Here is an 18,910-nt window from a genome sequence, read left to right as displayed (position 1 = left end):
CTGATCTCCTTTCTACCAGCTCTTAGTTCCTTCTGTTTCTCCTTTTGTTCCAGTTGGTTCTTGCGGTCATTCACTAGAACCATTGTTAGGTTTGAATTTATATAAGGAAGCTGTAGCACAGTGAGTATCTGATGGCATCTTCCTTACCTCTTTTTCTAGCAGCAACACCTCCATTTTAACTCTTTGAAATTCAAAGAGTTAATTGACTCAACAAAATCTGACTGCAGATATGGAGAGCCAGGATTTGAATCTCAACCAATATGACACTAAAGCCTCATTTCCCTTTTTATCTAGATTTCTGGTGTAAAGCAGATTACTTGGAAAGAGGCACTTAACAATCACACTTTTTCCAGTTTGGTTACATTTTAGGTATATGGTTATTCTTACCCATGAATATAAAATAGCTATGATAGAGATTTTATTTTTCCTGCTAGATTTATTTCACATATTTTCATTGTACCGTTTCCTTGACCAAGACTTCAGAATAGGCTACTTTTAAGAGTACCCTTTCAAATTTTTGCCATGTGTGAATGCACCCAATTTATAAGTTAACTGAGATTCCAGCTGCCTGTCCAATCCTGAGCTCCTTTAGCAAGAGTTGTAGTATCTTATTTATCCTGGTGTTAAGCACATTGTCTGGGACAGAGTACATTGCTGATAAAATGTGAAATGAACTAAATAATATATGCCTGTGCTTTTTCAGTTGGGGTTTTGGTTTTCTTTTGATTTTTGAAGCCAGGTTGCTTGAGAAATCTTGCCATCGAAATATTTCTTATATATTTTAAGGAATTAAACATCCATCCTATACAACTCTTAATACATTCTTGTAGGCAGTATTCCCAAAGATCCCATAATGACAGCTAATTCTCAATAGTTATAGCAAAGAACATTGACAGTAAATACTTATTGAGTGTCCACTATCACAAGCTCCTCTACCTAATAGGTACTATAGTAAATAGAAGAATCAGACCTGTATTTGCTTTCAAAAATCTTGTAGTTTTACAGGATACCCACCTCAAATGAAATTATGTGAGTTATATTGTAAATAGTAAAAACACATATTAAACATGAAACTTACTGCTTTTCTAAGATACATGCACTAACAACCCGAATCTACCTCTCTTAAGTAGCTTAGCTCAAGCTTCATCTCCTTTTGTGTGAACTGTTACAAAACAGGCTTTAGTGGGTCTCCTTGACCTCAGACTCTATCATCCTGTCTTTTGCACAGCACAACAGAACTATTTTTTAAATGGTGTTTCCAAACGCTTGTTTTGAACCCCCATATTTATGAGCCATGACCTACTTTCACAGCTTTACTCGCTCCCTTCGCTTACAGCCTTGTCTGTGCCCACTCCCATCCCCAAGCACTCATGATCTAGGGCTTTAGGGCTCAGCAGAAAGAACTCCTGTCTTCACCTTCACATTGACAGGACATACCAGCATCACTCACATCCCCTTGGCTTTGCATATTGTTTTTTTTTTTCCTTCTTGAAATTCTCTTTTTACCTCCTTGTCTTGTAAAACCTATTCATCCTTCAGGTCCTAGCGTAAAAGTCACCACTTAAATAGAACCTTACCCTTGAGTTGTTGCAGTTGATCTCCTTTTATCCATCAGCTGAATTAGCGTTTTTTGCCTCTATATTTTTGTAGTAGTTGATAGATATATTAGTTACTCAGTTTGTAGATAGCTCACTGACTACTTTTCCTCCTGTAATTATTTGTTTACATCTCTCTCTCTCTCTCTCTCTCAATTCTGCACTTCTTAAAGCAGAAATTTGCCCTCCCAGTGCTTACTATGTTCAGTAAATGTTTGGTTTAGCCCTCTAAAAATAATACTTAAAACCATTGGACACACTTAAGTATTAGGTCAGGGATACTTGGTGAGAGGTAATTTGAGTGTAAAGAACGGAACTGTGGATGCCTGGAGGCTCAGTCAGTTGAGCTTCTGACTCTTGATTTTGTCTCAGGTCATGATCCCAGGGTCATGGGATTGAGCCCCACATTGGGCTCCACACTCAGTGTAGAACCTGATTTTCTCTCTCTTCCTCCCCTCTCTCTTCCTCTCTCCCCCCTCCCTCTCCCTCTCTCTAAAAAAATAAAAGACCTAGAAAGTTTATAATTCTCAGTCTAGCCTTTGGTCACAGCTCTGTTGGTGACAGCTGACCTAATTGGTATCCTAAATATATACTGATTTCACCATAAATGATTATAGATAGTAATTACTATTTCTTTCCTTCCTTGGGAAAAGCACATAACTTCCCGAGGATAGGAGTACACACATCTAAGGCTTGTGAGAATTGACTGCATTAATATTTTTAGCAATAACAACAGTACTTGGTACATAGTAAACATGCAATAAATGTTAGCTGTGATGGGGCATCTGGGTGGCTCAGTCAGTTGAGTGTCTGACTTTTGATTCTGGCTCAGGTCATGATCCCAGGGTTATGCGATTGAGTCATATTGGGCTCCATGCTGAGCATGGAGCCTGCTTAAGATTCTCTCCCTGTGGCCCTCTGCCCCACTTGTGCTCTCTCTCTAAAATAAAGTAAAATAAAAATTTGTTACTGTTATTCTAGTAAGAATTTTTAATGTTCTTAAAGATGTATAATGTTAGCTGGTAGTTAATGTTGGTTAGTCTAAAAGAATGTTTAAAAGTAAAAGCATTATTTGTTGTGTCTTTCATTTATTTATCAGATGTTTGTTTTGTATCTGCTGTGTGTCTCATACTTAGTCACAAACTTGGGGTATGAAGATGAGTTGACTTCTCAGCTTAGCTGTAAAATTCTTTTTGACTCAGATTTGAAAAGGTTTGAGTAAAGATTGTATGATCCACTGGAAAGAACTCTGCACCAGGAGTCAAAAGCTTCAAGTCTCGGCTCAGTCACTAACTTTAAGTGAGATACTTCTTAGATGATGTATATATCACCTCAAACTCATTAGGTACAAAACATCTCTTGTTAACTCCCTTCTCTTGGGTATTGTCTTAATACTTTCATTAAAAGCACTTTTATCCTTCCATTTGTTCAAGCCAAGGATTGTAGATGTCACCTTTGTTTTTCCTTTCCAGTCACTCTACATATCTATTCTATTAAAAGTCCTGATGATTCTATCTCTAAAATACAGCTTCTTCTTTCTGTTCCCACTACTGCCACCACAGTCCATGACATTATTATCTCTTGCCTTAAAATTGGTTTCTCAGTTTCCATTTTGTCCATTTTTTTCCAGCAGCTAATTTTGAAACATATATCAGATTTTGTTATTCCTCCATTTAAAATCTACCAGTGGCCTCCCATTATATTTGAAATAAAATCTTAATTCCTTACCCTGGCCACCATAATTTGGCCCTTGCTTACCTTTTTAACCTTATCTTCTGCTACTTTACCCTTTATTCTGCTTCATTTACACTTTATTTTCTGTTTTTTTAATATATCAAACTTTAAGACCTTTGTGCTAGCTTGTTTCTTCTGCCTGGATCTGCGTTTCTACTCCAGATCTTCTTGTGGCTGATTTCTGTTTTCTCAGTCATGTCTCAACTTCTTGTGTCAAATGTCAATTTTTTTTTTTTTTTTTTTAAGTAAGAGCATGGATGGGGAGTGGTGGAGAGGGAGAGAGAGAATCTCAAGCAGGCTCCACACTCAGTGCAGAGCCTGACAAGGGGCTCAATCCCCCAACCCTGGGATCATGACCTGAGCTGAAATCAAGAGTTAGATGCTCAACTTACCTGAATCACCCATGTGCCCCAAATGTCAACTTTTTAAATGTGAGGCCTTTTCTGAGCACCTAATCAGAGTAATAATCAAACTTTCTCTAGGACATTACTCTATTTTATTTTCAGTGTAGGATTTGTGTCTACTTAATGTTTTCTTATTTTTACCTGTTTTACTACCTCTTAGAATATAAGCTTCATGGTAGCAGGTTGTCTGTCTTCATCATGGTATCCCAGCTCCTTGACTAGTTCTTGCCATAGAATATTCACTCAGTGAATATTGGTGGAATCACCAGATAAATGAATCTCTTTAAACTTCATGTTTCTTAATTATAAAATAAAGATTTCCATCTGAATGGTATCTGATGATCCTTCCCCCCAAAACCAGACACTAGTTAAAAGGCAGTAAAGACATGGGGTGCCTGGATGGCTCAGTCAGTTAAGCATCTGACTTCAGCTCAGGTCATGATCTCCCACTCCGTGAGTTTGAGCCCCATATTGGGGTCTGTGCTGATGGCTCAGAGCCTGGAGCCTGCTTCAGATTCTGTGTCTTTCTCTGCCCCTCCTCTGCTCATGTTCTGTCTCTCTCTGTCTCAAAAATAAATAAAAACATTAAGAAAAAAAAAAGGCAGTAAAGACAGACTTTATTCACTAACTGTTGTGGTAGAAGAAGGAGCTGAGCTCAATTCCATTTTGCCCAGAGGTGACTGGCCTTTTAAAGGAAGACTAAGGGTTTTGGGAGGTGGAAATGAGAGATGAAAAAGGGGTTAGGGAAGTGAACAGTTATGAAAAGTAGGTGTGAGTGTCAGTCAGGCAACCTGATTAGGCCTTCTGTGTCTGCTAACTATGAAAGATAAACTTTCCTACCCTCCCACAGTGTCTGGGAGGTCCTATATCCTTCCTGATGACTACAAATCAAAGGAATGGCTTTCAGGTCCTTGAGAAAGACACTGTTATAGGAGATACATATACATCTCAAAGGGACAGAGGAGAGATTTACGGTTGTAAGGTGTTTATTTTTTGAATAAATGGAAAAGGGAATTCAGGGACAAAGAATAGGGTTAGCTGGAACACATACTAAATTCTTTTGGAAACCCTGAGTTTTCAAGACAGGAGCTCAATGGGAGCAGGGTGATCCCAGAGACATGTCCTGAGACTGCTAGAAGCCACATTAGAATTTGATTTAGTCTCTTAATGTACTGGATATTCATGCTGAGGGTTTTTGCAGTTCTCTCCCCCTGCCGCATAGCTCCCCCTTTTAATTCCTTATGTTCTAAGTTGTCAAAAAAAGCAGGATTTTTCGAAAATGACTCTTAAGGTTAGTTTGTTCATGATCTCACTGAGATAAATTCCATGTATTTGCTGTGTAGGCATGTGAAACCACCTCTTCTGTAAATATTGAGATGTTGTGGCCTTTAAATCCACCTCCTCCCCGCTCCCGCCTTTTGCCAACCTCAACCTTGTTTTTCTGTAAGTTAGGAGGAAAAGACAGGCTTGGCGTATTGGAGTGTCAGCAGGCTGGTGGCCAAGTGTCCTCCCAGGCTGAATGGCATTGATTTCATGTGTATATCAGAAAGGCTGTCTTTAGGCACCATACAGGGGATACAACTGGATATGACCTCTCATTAACCAGATTAGAGAATCAAACATAAAATCAGTATGATAGAATAATAACTTAAAGAGTGATAAATATGAACATTGTATAGAAATGTTCATGTTTTGGATGCTGGAACATTCTCTAAAGAGAAATTGCATGCAAAACCAAATTACATTTACAAGGCTATTTGGTCAGAATCAAGTTGGATCCTAGGGAGTTAATATGAATTACCAACCTAGTGAGGATCCCCTTGCTTCCAAGCAATGCAGGCTGGCTGGGTCCTCAGACCCAGAGGGTCTTCCAGAACAGCCAAGAGGGTCCTTGGCTTTGCATGGTGTAGAAATCAAATGTAAACCAAGAGGAAGTGAGAGCAGAGTGTATTGAAGACATAGAGTGCAGATACAGACAGAGCATCTGGGAGACTCAGAAAGGAAAGGAGAGTGAGCCTTGTCTTTGCTTGGGGTCTGGGTTTTTATTGAGGATTGTGCTCTAGTGCACAAGTCTTCTCTGGCATCTGGGAACGGGTGTTCTCCACAAGTCACTTGTGCACTGGAGCCGGGGGTCTTAATGAGTCAGTGGTCTTGGAAAACACTCATGATGACCTTGCCTGGTCACTCCTTAGATGTTATCTATTATGCTGGAAGGTTTCCAAAGAAATCATTAATTCCTTGACCTTTACAAGGAGGACATACGTTATCTGTTTTATAAGGCATGTAAAAGGCGGGAGTGTTGGTCCTAACAGGAATAGAAGCAGGGAAAAAGGGACTTTTTCATGGAGTCCCTTTAGTTTTCCTGTCTCACAAGGATCCAAGAATAGCTGTCATAGACAGTCTCTGATAGACACAGCTAGTTTCTGGTGCTCTAGCAAATGTTGGCCCATAGGCCAAATCTGTCCTGCTGTCTACTTATGTATAGCTTGAAAACTAACAGTGGTTTTTACATATTTAAATGGTTGGGAGAATGGTTGACACATATGAAAATTTTATGAATTTCAAATTTCCTTATCCATAAATAAAGTGGTATTGGAACATAGCCAAGTTTACTCATTTATGTATTTTCTATGGTTGCTTTTGCATTAGAACAGCAGAGTTGAATAGTTGAAAAGAGACTGTATGGTCTACAGAGCTTAAATTATTTCCTGTTTGGCCCTTAACAGAAGAAGTTTGCTGACCTCTGATACAAATTTATATGGTCCTGCAGAACTGTTTAAGTGTCATTTAGAGTACTCATTTTTTAACAGTCTTTACTTTGTGATAACAATAGGTAATGGCTATTTGGGTATATCTAATATTAAGTTTCAGGTGTTTTGTTTTTCCTCAAATGGCATAATAATATGTCTACATTGCCCTTAAAGAAACAAAATGAGTAGCATATTCATATCAGAATATCAGCACAAAAGTTTTGTACCCTAAACTATATAAATAAGGTATGTAAATGAAAGGTAAGTAGTATGAGGCAGAGAGGCCTGTATCTTAATTATCTATTTATCTACTCCTCTTTCACTTTTTTCCCCTTTCACACGGTGAAAGATAATTAAAAGTTGTTCGTTTGTATTTGGTATCTGTGACTGCGTGAGCCTTCGTGCTTGGGTTGTTGAGCAGGCATTGGAGCTGTGTCATTCCCAGCCCCTCTCAGATACCAGAGGTGTGCTTCCCCAGACTCAGCCTTACCCATTAAAGATGGTCAACAAACATCCTCTTCTTTTAGGGGCATGGTATACAGCAGAGCACTCACAAGTCATAAGCTGGGTTCTACATTCTTGACTGTCCCTCTGTTTTTTTAAATTGAGATATTACTCACATATCATGAAATGCACCCTTTTAAAATACACAATTCAGTATTTTTTAGTATATTCACAAGGATGTACAATCATCACCACTATCGTTAATTCTAGGACATTTTTATCACTTGGAAAAGAAATCTACTTATTAGCAATCACTCTATTCCTCCCTCTACCTAGTCCCTGGCAACGTAACTACTAATAAACTTTTTGTCTGTGTGTATTTGACTATTGTGTACATTTCATATACATAGAACCATACAGTATGTAACCTTTCGTATCTGGTTTCTGTTACCAAGCTTAATGTTTTTAAAATTTGTCCCTGCTGTAGAAGGTGTCACTACTTCATTCCATTTAATAGCTGTATAAAATTCCATTGTATGTTTATTCCATATATTATTTATCAGTTGATATTTGGATCGTTTCCACTGTTTTGCTTTTATAAAAAAATGCCACTATGAACATTTGTACAGGTTTTTGCATGGACATGTGTTTTCTCTCTTCCTGTATAAATACCTAAAAATGGAATTGCTAAGTCACATAGTAACTCAGTGTTAACATTTTGAGGAACTGATTGGCTTTTTCACAAAGCAGCTGTACCGTTTTACATTCCTGTCAACAACCTGTGCGTTTCAGTCTCTCCTCATCCTCACCAACATTACTATTATTTTTCTTTTTTGATTACAGCTGTCCTTATGGATATGAAGTAGTATTCCATTGTGGTTTTGATTTGCATTTCCCTAATGACTCATGATGATCATACTTTCCTCTGCTTATTGGCCATTTGTATATATTCTTCAGCAAAATGTCCATTCAAATTCTGACTTTTTAGCTATTACATTAGGGTCCTCCCTGTGTAATATTCCAAAAATTTCCTTTTACTTTGTATATCTCAATTTTTTCTCTCTCTCTCTCTCTACAAAAGATAGTATTGTCAGTCAGAGACTTACGGTATTCCAGAGAATGGCAACCTTATTCTTCCTTTGTGCCTTTGAAGATCTCCCATTATGTTGTTCCTGGCCATACTGCTTCCCTTATTTTCTTTTTCTATCCTAACAACGATCTCCTATAATTTTATTATACAATCGGTAAAAAAGATGACACTGGTGCTGGATAGGAAAAGGGTAAAACTCCTAGGAGGGCCAGCCCGGTCTTCTTTCTAGGTTGATGTGGTTATATAAGCAATCCCATTTGTCTGCTTATTTTTCTCCTGCCTGCCTATCTAGCTAATTGCATAAGCTCCCAAATAATCTTGTCCCTTGGTTGGTTCTTTTCCTTTGGCCTTCATTATATTCTTCACTCCTTGGATTAGACCAAAGAGCATGAAGTTGCTAGACACTTTATGTCATTTTCATGCCTATTTTATAACCTTTAAGATCAATATTATTACTGCTCCCCTTTTATTTCTGAGGAAACTGGCTCACAGAGGTCGTACAGTCCATGGCATTTCTCCTGATTAGTCCTTATTATTGAGTAGTATGGTTATCCATGTCTTTCCTCAGACTGTTACAGTGACTCTGGTTTGCCTGATATGCTTGTATAGGGAGAGAAGCCTAGAAATTTAAGTTAATGCCACATTATAGAAGGTCTCAAATGCCAAGCAATAGAATCTTTACCCATAAAGAGGACATTTAGTTGGAGAGTGGCTCTGTTAAAAAATATGCATACAGGGGCACTTGGGTGGCTCAGTCAGGTAAGCGTCTGATTCTTGATTTTGGCTCAGGTCATGATCTCACAGTTTGTGGGATCGAGCCCCACATCGGCCTGCATGGGATTCTCTCCCTCCCTCTCTCTCTGCCCCTTCCCCGCTTGCGTACGCTCTCTCTCTCTCTGTCTCAAAATAAATAAATAAACTTTAAAAAATAGCCTGCAATTGGGCATGCTTTTTGAACCTACTTCTGTTCTAGGCATAGTGATAAAACTATTGTCCTTACCCTCAAGGAACTTCTAGGTGGTTTGGAAGGGGAATCAGATAATTATTTGCATTTGGGAAAATGTGCCATAAAATGTGTATAATATTCTTGAGAGCAGAGGAGAGAGCTACAGAGATCACTGCTTACCTTAAATTCAGTCATTAATCTGGGCGCCTAGGTGGCTCAGTCATTTAAGCATCCAACTTCAGCTCAGGTCATGATCTTGCAGCTCGTGGTTAGAGCCCCATGTTGGGCTCTGTGCTGACAGCTCAGAGCCTGGAGCCTGCTTCAGATTCTGTGTCTCCAGCTCTCTCTGCCTCTCCCCCGCTTGCACTCTGTCTGTCTGTCTGTCTCTCTCTCTCTCTCTCTCTCAAAAATAAATAAACATTAAAAAATTTTTTTTTAATTCAGTCAATCAGTAGTTAACATTTCTGGTTGATTTGGCTTGGATTGTATTTGTTACAAACTTGTTCCATTATAAATACATATAAACAGAACAGTTAACATAATTGTACAACAAAATACCAATGTTAATAGAAATTTTATGTATTAAGATATTAACTTTCTCTTACAGATATGTCAAGAGTTTAATAGCACCTGGGCATGGGAGATGGAGAAGAAGGGCTATCTTGAAATGAGTGTTGAATGCAAACTAGCGCTCTTAAAGGTAATGAATTTATTATCTGTTACAATTATTTTAATTAATTCACTGATAGCCATTTCAAGAATAATGTGCATAAAAGCTTTAACAGAAAGAATCATTGAAAATTTTATACATAAGGAAATTTTATACATAAGAAAGAAATTTGGGAGACTAATACAAACATAGTGCTCTTGAAATATAACATGATTTTTGTGTCATTGATTACAATAAGCCTATAAACTTATAAAATACTAAAATAAAATGTTAACTTGAAATATATCTTTTTAAATTGGTTATTCCAAACAGGTTTACAAAAGTGGGGAGAGGATAGTGAAAGATGGATAAACTACATGTATTTTTTCTGCTCTTGTTCCTGAATCAGTTCTGTGGTTAAACATATCACATTTACTGTGATGGAGAAACATTTATAGAGTATTTTAAGCCATGTTATGACTATTTTCCAGTACCTCTGCGAGTGTCAATTTGATGACAATCTCAAATTCAAAAACATTATCAATGAAGAAGATGCTGATACCATGCGTCTCCAGCCAATTGGCCGAGACAAAGATGGCCTTATGTACTGGTACCAGTTGGATCAAGATCACAATGTCAGAATGTACATAGAAGAGCAAGACGATCAAGATGGCTCTTCATGGAAATGCATTGTCAGGTATCTTCTATTGAAGTCTTTTCATGTTTACTTGTGTGTTTCTTTAATCTCTTCTCTGTAAGATTATTATCTCTGAGGCTGGGGTGGTCCTTTTTTTGTGGGTTTGGAGAGTTGTTGGGACCTAGCCTAGTGACCAGCACAATACCCATAGTAGGCACTTAATTATTTGTCAAATAAATAACTACATTTAGCATGGTGGTCCATATTAGCACATGTACGTTATGCTTCAGGAAGATGGAATCTGACAAATAATACTGTAGCAATAATATGCACGGAAAAACCCATCATTAGGCAACAATACAAGCAAAGTATTACTTGGTTCTTACCTAGCTATAGTTTTCTATTAGGCATAATTTATTTCATTTGGCCAGTTCATCTTGCACTTTAGTATATTTTTAATTTTTGCTATGTATACATTTCTTCATTAGGGTTCTGAAGAAATCTGACAAATCTTGTGGGTTTTGGGGGGGGGGGTTTGGTAGTCTTTTGGAAAAAAATCTTTGTTCCTTATTTGTATTTATTTTTTAAAGCTTTTATTTGTAAGTAATCTCCACACCCAATGTGGGGCTGGAACCCACAACCCTGAGATCAAGAGTCACTTGCTTTACCAGCTGAGCTAGCCAGGTACCCTCTTATTTGTATTGATTGATATATTTGGAAACATTTCATGTAAAACCTTAAAATAAAACTTTATTTTTTGATTAATAAGTGACTCTGGGATCATTATTCAGAATCTTGTGTCTCTAACTTTCTGTTTTTGCAACTTAATTATTTAGAATTTATTTCACTAGTACCCACATTTTATATTAATTTCAAAGTTATCAGGATCTATAACTAAATCTATAACTCAAGTAGGGAGAACTAGTGGATATATAACCTGACTTAGGAAAAACTCCTTTGACTTTTATTCCTCTCTGTTTTTGCTCATTTGAGTTTTAGCAGATTTTTGTTTAGTGATTATTTATTAGTGTTTTGAAGAGGGAATCTGTGGAAATTTAGAATATTTGTTTGGGTCAGAGAAGCTCAACTTCAATTCCTTGAGAATTAATGTGAATTGAATGACTTTGTAGGGGCTTGTTTTATAAGCTCCCTTCAATCATACTATAATATAGTCTGGTTCTCCATATAGTTAATTTACTAAACAAATAATCCTGAAATGAAAGTCACTTACCATCTCTCCCTGTGATACGTTGAATGAGGTTCTGTTCGTGATGTTCTACCACTTGTACTATTTCTTGTATCCACCTTGCATAGTTGTTTAAGAAATATTCTCTACTTTGTAGATGAAGAAAATCTGACAGAGAAAAACCATTATTATTATTTCTGATCAGTCATAATGCTTAAAGCAATTTCTAATGTATAGCGTAGATTATACCCTGATGGATGATGTGAGAGAAGTGTTTAGATGATGCGGTTAGAGCTAACTGTGCTTGAATCTGGGTTCCTCTACTTACCACCTGAAGGCAGATTACTTAATTTCTTTGATATTCACTTTTCTGCACTTTAGAATGAGGATGATAGTAAAGTTATTGTGAGGAATATATAAATTTATATTGCATATCTACTTGTGTAATTAGGTACGATGCTGAGCAATTATGGTTATACTAATGAATAATGTAGCTTTGGGATCTATAGATGGGCTTCAGGCACCTGTGAAATCCCTTATATTATAAATAATAGCTCTTAGTTTTATATAATAATATGTATTTTCTGGGGAAGTACCATGGTTTTCCGTTAAGTCCTCAGTTTGGTCTGTTTATACTTCATATACTTGACATGTTCTGTCACAAGGCATTTTAGTTACCTTTAACTTGATGCAGTAGTACTAATTTTGACAAATGTAGCGAACCGTCTTGTCCATATAGGTCTCTTATTTTTGTGAATGTTGAATGTGAAAAGCATTGTGTTATTCTTGACTGTCACCAAAATTATGATCTTCATTGTCATTAAAATACATTATGTACCCAAAATAATGTGTAGGACATTATCCCACTTGGCTGTAATGACATCCTTCCTGGAGTCTAGTATTTAGATGTGGATGCCTAACTCTAAGAAGAATATTAATATGGTAGAATAAATGCTTTATGGGAAGAACCACAAAGAAGAAGATTGAATGAACTAAAAATATTTGATTTAGTAGAAATTTAGGGAGATATAATTATCTTTAAACATTTAAAGGATTGATTTGTGTAAGAGTATTTCTCTCAAGCACTGAGCCAGGATCCGTGGATACAAATTATGGGGAAGTAGAACTGTGCTTACAGAAGTGAGAACATTTGCTTTTTTTATATTGCAGAGAAATTGTTGTCTGAAGACTGATCGATGCTGTCAGAAGCATTTTCTAAACTTGTATGAGTGGAGTTTTTAAGGAGGCAGTAATCTTTTCGGCAAGAAATTCACTTAGAAACTGAGATAATAAATGAAGAGCAAGTAAAGCAAATAGAATTTTGACTTTTTTATTTAATAGATCGCTCTTGGATATTTTTCTTCATTGGTGAATATAATTTTTACTAGTGACATGAAAAATCTGCTTCTTTTGTTTAAAACTATTTCTTCAAAGTATTGCTAATTTTCATGGAGATTTCTGGTGTTGGAAATATGTTTCTGTCTCAGTCTTAAAACAAGGTTATGTGACAAAAGTTAGCTCGTCTTTAGAATTCTGAGTTTTTTCTTTTTTTTTTTAATCAGACTTTTTTTTTTTTTTAACATTTATTTATTTTTGAGAGAGAGAGAGACAGAGCATGAACGGGGGAGGGTCAGAGAGAGAGGGAGACACAGAATCTGAAACAGGCTCCAGGCTCTGAGCTGTCAGCACAGAGCCCGAAGCGGGGCTCGAACTCACGGACCGCGCGATCATGACCTGAGCCGAAGTCGGTCGCTCAACCGACTGAGCCACCCAGGCGCCCCTAGAATTCTGAGTTTTTTCAAGCTGTAAGTCAGCCTTTTTTTTTTTAAGTGTATTTTTATTTTGAGAGAGAGAGAGAGAATGAGTGCACACATAGGCCAGGGAGGGGCAGAGACAGAGGGGGAGAGAGAATCCCAAGCACGCTATCAGTGCGGAGCCTGACACAGGGCTCAGTTTTATGAACCGTGAGATCACGACCTGACCTGAAAACAAGAGTTGGATGCTTAACTGACTGAGCCATCTAAGCATCCCTGTAAGTCAGCCCCTGATAAATTTTAAAACTGAACTTTGCAATTTAAAAATCAAATGGAATATGTTTTTGTAAAAATAGCGATCCATAAAAAAAGAATTTTCTATATTTGATCTTCTTAAAATTTAATACCTAGGCAATATACAGTGTCTGCTTTCAGACCACAAAATGGAATTGAACTAGAAATCAGTAATAGAAAGAGAGCTTTAAAATCTCCACATACTTAGATGTTAAATAATACACTTCTACATAACATGTGGGTCAAAGAAGAAATCTTAAGACAAATTTTTAAATATTTTGAGTTAAATGAAAATGCAGGTACAACTTGTCAAAATTTGTGGTTGAAAATTTGCAGTGAAAGCAATATTTGGAAAAATTTTGCATATAAAACAGGCTGTTTTTTTTTAAAGATCAACAAGATTGATAAGCCACTAGCCAGGCTAACTAAGAAAAAAAGAGTGGACACAAATTAGTGATATCAGAAATTAAAGAAGGGGCATTACTACAAATCCCAGGGACATTAAAAGGATAATAAAGAAATACCATGAACAACTCTGTACACACAAATTGATAACTTAGATGAAATGGACCAATTCCTTAAAAGACATGATCTGCCAAAATTCTCACACGAAGAAGTAGACAATGTGAACAGGCCTCTATCTATTAAATAAATTGGATCAATGATTAATAACCTTCTAAAACAGAAAGCAACAAGCCCAGATGGGTTCACTAGTGAATTCCACCAAACATTTAAGGAAGGAATTAAATTCCCTTCAGTCTCTTTCAGAAGATAGGAGAGGGAATAATCCCTAATTCATTTTATAAGGCCAGCATTACCCTAATAACAAAACCAGACAAAGACATTACAGGAAAGGGAAAGTGTAGACCAGTATCTCTCATGAACTTAGATGTAAAAATCCTTAAAAATTCCTTTTCAACATCGTATTCAAAGTCCTAGCTAATGCAGTAAGAAAAGGAAGTAAGAGATAGATTGGGAAGCAAAAAAGAAAACCATCTTTATGTGCAAATGACATGATCATCTATGTAGGAAATCTGAAGGGGTTAACAAAAAACTCTCCTGGAACTTATAAGTGATTATAGCAGGGTAGCGAGATACAAGATTAATATATAAAATGTCAGTTGCTTTCCTATATACCATACCATCAGTGAATATGTGAAATCTGAATTTAAAAACACAATACCATTTATATTATCTCCCCCCAAATTGAAATACTTTGGTATAATACAGCAAAATATAAACAAATCTATCTGAGGAAAACTATAAAACTCTAATGAAAGAACCAAAAAAGAACTAAATAAATAGAACCAAAAAAGAACTAAATAAATAGATATTCCATATTTGTGGATATGAGCATTTAATATTGCCAAAACGTCAATTTTTCCCAACCTAAAATCTATAGATGTAATGCAATCATAATCAAAATCTCTGAGGTTATTTTGTGGATATTGGCAAACTTATTTTAAAATTTATATGAAGAGGGACACCTGGGTGGCTCAGTTGGTTGAACGTCTGACTCTTAATTTTGGCTCAGGTCATGATCCCAGGGTTGTGGGATTGAGCCCCACATCGGGTTCCGCACTGAGCGTGGAACCTGCTTAAGATTCTCTCTCCCTCTACCTGTCTCTCTCTCTCTCTCTCTCTCTCTCTCTCATAAAATAAAGTTTATATGGAGAGGCAAGAAACACAAAATAGACAACACAATAATGAAGAAAAACAAAATTCTAAGACTGACACTACCCAACTTCACGACTTACTATAAAGCTACAGTAATTAAGACAGTGTGGTATTGGTGAAAGAACAGACAAATATAAGGATGCCTGGCTGGCTCAGTTGGTGGAGTATGTGACTCTTCATCTCGGGGTCATGAGTTCAAACCCCATGTTGTACGTAGAGATTACTTAAAAAAAAAAAAAAAAAAAAGACTAGACAAATATATAGTGGAACAGAATAGGGAGCTATGAAATAAATCCATATAAATATAGTCAACTGATCTTTCACAAAGGAGCAAAGACAATACAATGGAGAAAAAACGATGTTGGAAAAAATGGACATCCATATGTAAAACATTTAATCTAGACACACACTTTACACCCTTAAGAAAAATTAACTCAAAATGAATTACACATCGGGGAGCCTGGGTGGCTCAGTTAGTTAAGCGGCTGACTTCGGCTCGGGTCATGATCTCGCTGTCCGTGAGTTCAAGCCCTGCATCAGGCTCTGTGCTGACAGCTCAGAGCCTGGAGCCTGTTTCAGATTCTGTGTCTCCCTCTCTCTGACCCTCCCCCGTTCATGCTTTGTGTCTCTCTGTCTCAAAAATAAATAAATGTTAAAAAAAATTTTTTTTTAAAAATGAATTACATATCTCCATATAAAATGCAAAACTATAAGTGTCTAAGAAGATAGCACAGAAGCAGATTGACAATTTTGGGTTTGCTGATAACTTTTTTGGTACAATACCAAAGGTACAATCCATTAAAGAAAGAATTGATAAGAGCTGGGCTTCATTATAATTAAAAATTTCCGTTCTGGGAGGGCATTGTCAATATAATAAAAAGCTAAACCACAGACTGGGAGAAAATATTTACCAAAGATGTATTTGATAAAGGCCTGTTATCCAAAATATATAAAGAACTCTTAAAACTCAACAATAAGAAAACGTGATTTAAAAATGGACCAAAGACCTTAACAGATTCCTTTGCAACAAAGGTATACAGATGGCAAATACACACATATATTTGAACAGATATACACATGAAAAGTGGTCCACATCATATGTCATCAGTGAAATGTAAATTAAAATGAGATACTACTATATGCCTATTAGAATGGCCAAAATCCAGAACACTGACAACACCAAATGCTGACAAGGATGTGGAGTAGCAGGAAATTTATGCCATTGCTGGTGGGAATGCACAGTGGCATAGCCACTTTGGAAGACAGTCGATGGTTTCTTACCTAATTAAACACCATATGATCCAGCAGCCATACTCCTTGGTATTTGCCCAAAGGAGTTAAAGAGTTATGTTCACATAAAAACCTGCACACAAATGTTTATAGCAGCTTTATTCATACTTGCCAAAACTTGAAAGCAATCAAAATGTCAAAACTGATTAACTGAACATTTAAAATCTTTTCATTTCAAAGTATGTAAATTATACAATAAAAATGCTTTAAGAATTAAAAGGGTTTGGGGCGCCTGGGTGGCGCAGTCGGTTGGGCGTCCGACTTCAGCCAGGTCACGATCTCGCAGTCTGTGAGTTCGAGCCCCGCGTCAGGCTCTGGGCTGATGGCTCAGAGCCTGGAGCCTGTTTCCGATTCTGTGTCTCCCTCTCTCTCTGCCCCTCCCCCGTTCATGCTCTGTCTCTCTCTGTCCCAAAAATAAATAAATGTTGAAAAAAAAATTAAAAAAAAAAAAAAAAGAATTAAAAGGGTTTAACAATCATTTTCAAAAACCTGAATTCTAAACAGGTTGAGTTTTCATGTACCCAAAATTACAGACTCTGTCAAAGACATTTGTAAACCATATGTTGCTAGTATAGCACAGTGATTGAGAAGATGGTCTCTGAAGTCAGACTATAATTCAGTCCTGCTTTTAATCTATGCTAACTGCAACCTTAGGCAGATTACTATACATCTCTGCAGTGTCCTCACTTTCTTCATCTATAAAATGGGGGTAATAACAGTACCTATAATCAGGTTATATTGGAATTATATGAACTAGTTCATGTAAAGTGCTTGGAGTAGTGCTCGGAACACAGTAATCACTCACTGATGTTAAGTTCTGTTATCAATACTGTTGATATTACTCATTAATGCCTTCCTTCAGTTTCTTGGCCCCCATAGGAAATACTGTCACATTCCATTATCTTCCCTATTTTGTCACCTCATTAATTTGCAATCAGATGAAAAAAAGGTAGAATATTACCGAACCTTGTAATCCTATACTATATATATTTACAGAGTTGCTATATTCACACTGTGCTGTGCCCTGGAAATGCAAAGACATGATGTAGTTTCTTAAGGAGTTCCAAACTGTGAGAGAAAGATACAGGGAAATAGTAAATGATAATATAGGATCATAAATGTGATCTCTGATGGAGATCATTCTGGTGTGCTATTTAGGAATCAGATACCTAACCCATACTTGGGAGAAGATGATGCCTATGCTTGGCTTTGTTTTTGTTTTGTCTTTTTTTTTTTTTTTTTAAGTTTTTATTGTACTGTACTACCAGCTCAATTGCTTCTTAAAGGTTTAATCCCTACCACTAATTCTAACTCTGAGCAAACCTTAGGCTTAGACTACTAGGAAAAATCATTTTTCACAATATAATAATTAGGATGATATGCTCCGTTTCACCAAAGTCTGAATTAACTTAAGGTACAGATAGTAAAACACAAGAGTTTAGAATCTGTTACGTCAAAATCAATCTGCCTGTTAATCTGAGCTTTTGACCTTTCTGCTTCAACATTTTGTCCCATCTCCGTTAATAGCAGCCACATCCTTTCAGCTGCTTGGAGCTAAAACTTTGGGATACAATCTTGACTTGTCTTTTTTCTCACACTTCACATCCACTCTATCAGCAAATCTAAACAGCTGTCTGTGCAAAATGTATCCAGTGTTTGATCATTCCTCATCCCCTTCATTGCTATGTTCTTATCCAAGCCACCATTAATTTTTTTATTAAAAAAAATTTTTTTTTATGTTCATTTATTCTTTGAGAGAGAGAGAGAGAGCATGAGCAGGGGAGGGGCAGAGAGAGGAAGACACAGAATCTGAAGCGGGATCCAGGCTCTGAGCTGTCAGCACAGAGCCCGACACAGGGCTCAAACTCACGAACCACAAGATCATGTCCTGAGCCAAAGTCAGATGCTTAACCGACTGAGCCACCCAGGTGCCCCTAAGCCACGATTAATTTTGTTTTTAATACAGTTTCGGTGATTTTTAGTATGTTCACAAAGTTGTGCAGCCATCACAGCTTTCAAACTCCAGGACATTTTCCCCACCCAGCAGAGCAACCCTGTACTGCCTACCCTGGACATTAGCAGTTTTATTCACCATATTCTCCCTTTACACAGCCCATGGCAGCTGCCGGTCCACTTTCAGTTTCTATAATTTGCCTATTCCAGACATTTCACATACATAGAATCCTATAATTTGTGGCCGTTGTGTCTGGCTTCTTTCAGAGAGCATAATGGTTTCAGGGTTCGTTAATATACTTAGAATCATTACTGTGTTCCTTTTCATGGCTAAATAGTATTGCTTGCATGGATATACCACATTTGTTTATTCATTCTATGCTTGTCTTTGAAAGAATAGTTAGGGTTAGCTATGGGAAACACATTCAAGCCAAGAGAACAGAAATGCAAACCTGACATTCTAAGAGAGCATGGTATTTTGGAGGGACATATCTTTATTTTTTTATC

At 37.0% G+C, this 18,910-nt stretch overlaps 1 protein-coding gene across 2 annotated transcripts in view; it reads left to right on the top strand.

Annotated features, from left to right (window-relative positions):
• Positions 1 to 18,910, top strand: part of RSF1 (remodeling and spacing factor 1) — a 160,703-nt gene that overhangs the window by 76,939 nt on the left and 64,854 nt on the right. For both annotated transcript variants that reach the window (XM_019449923.2, XM_019449922.2), the window contains exons 3-4: positions 9,571 to 9,663; positions 10,104 to 10,309. In XM_019449923.2, coding sequence (XP_019305468.2) covers positions 9,571 to 9,663; positions 10,104 to 10,309 — 299 coding nt within the window. The remainder of the gene's footprint in view (positions 1 to 9,570; positions 9,664 to 10,103; positions 10,310 to 18,910) is intronic.

This window comes from Panthera pardus, unplaced genomic scaffold (genome assembly GCF_024362965.1).
Source record: "Panthera pardus isolate Hobbes unplaced genomic scaffold, ASM2436296v1 HiC_scaffold_12, whole genome shotgun sequence".
NCBI classification, from domain to species: Eukaryota; Metazoa; Chordata; class Mammalia; order Carnivora; family Felidae; genus Panthera; species Panthera pardus.
This window is presented reverse-complemented; position numbering and strand designations above follow the sequence as displayed.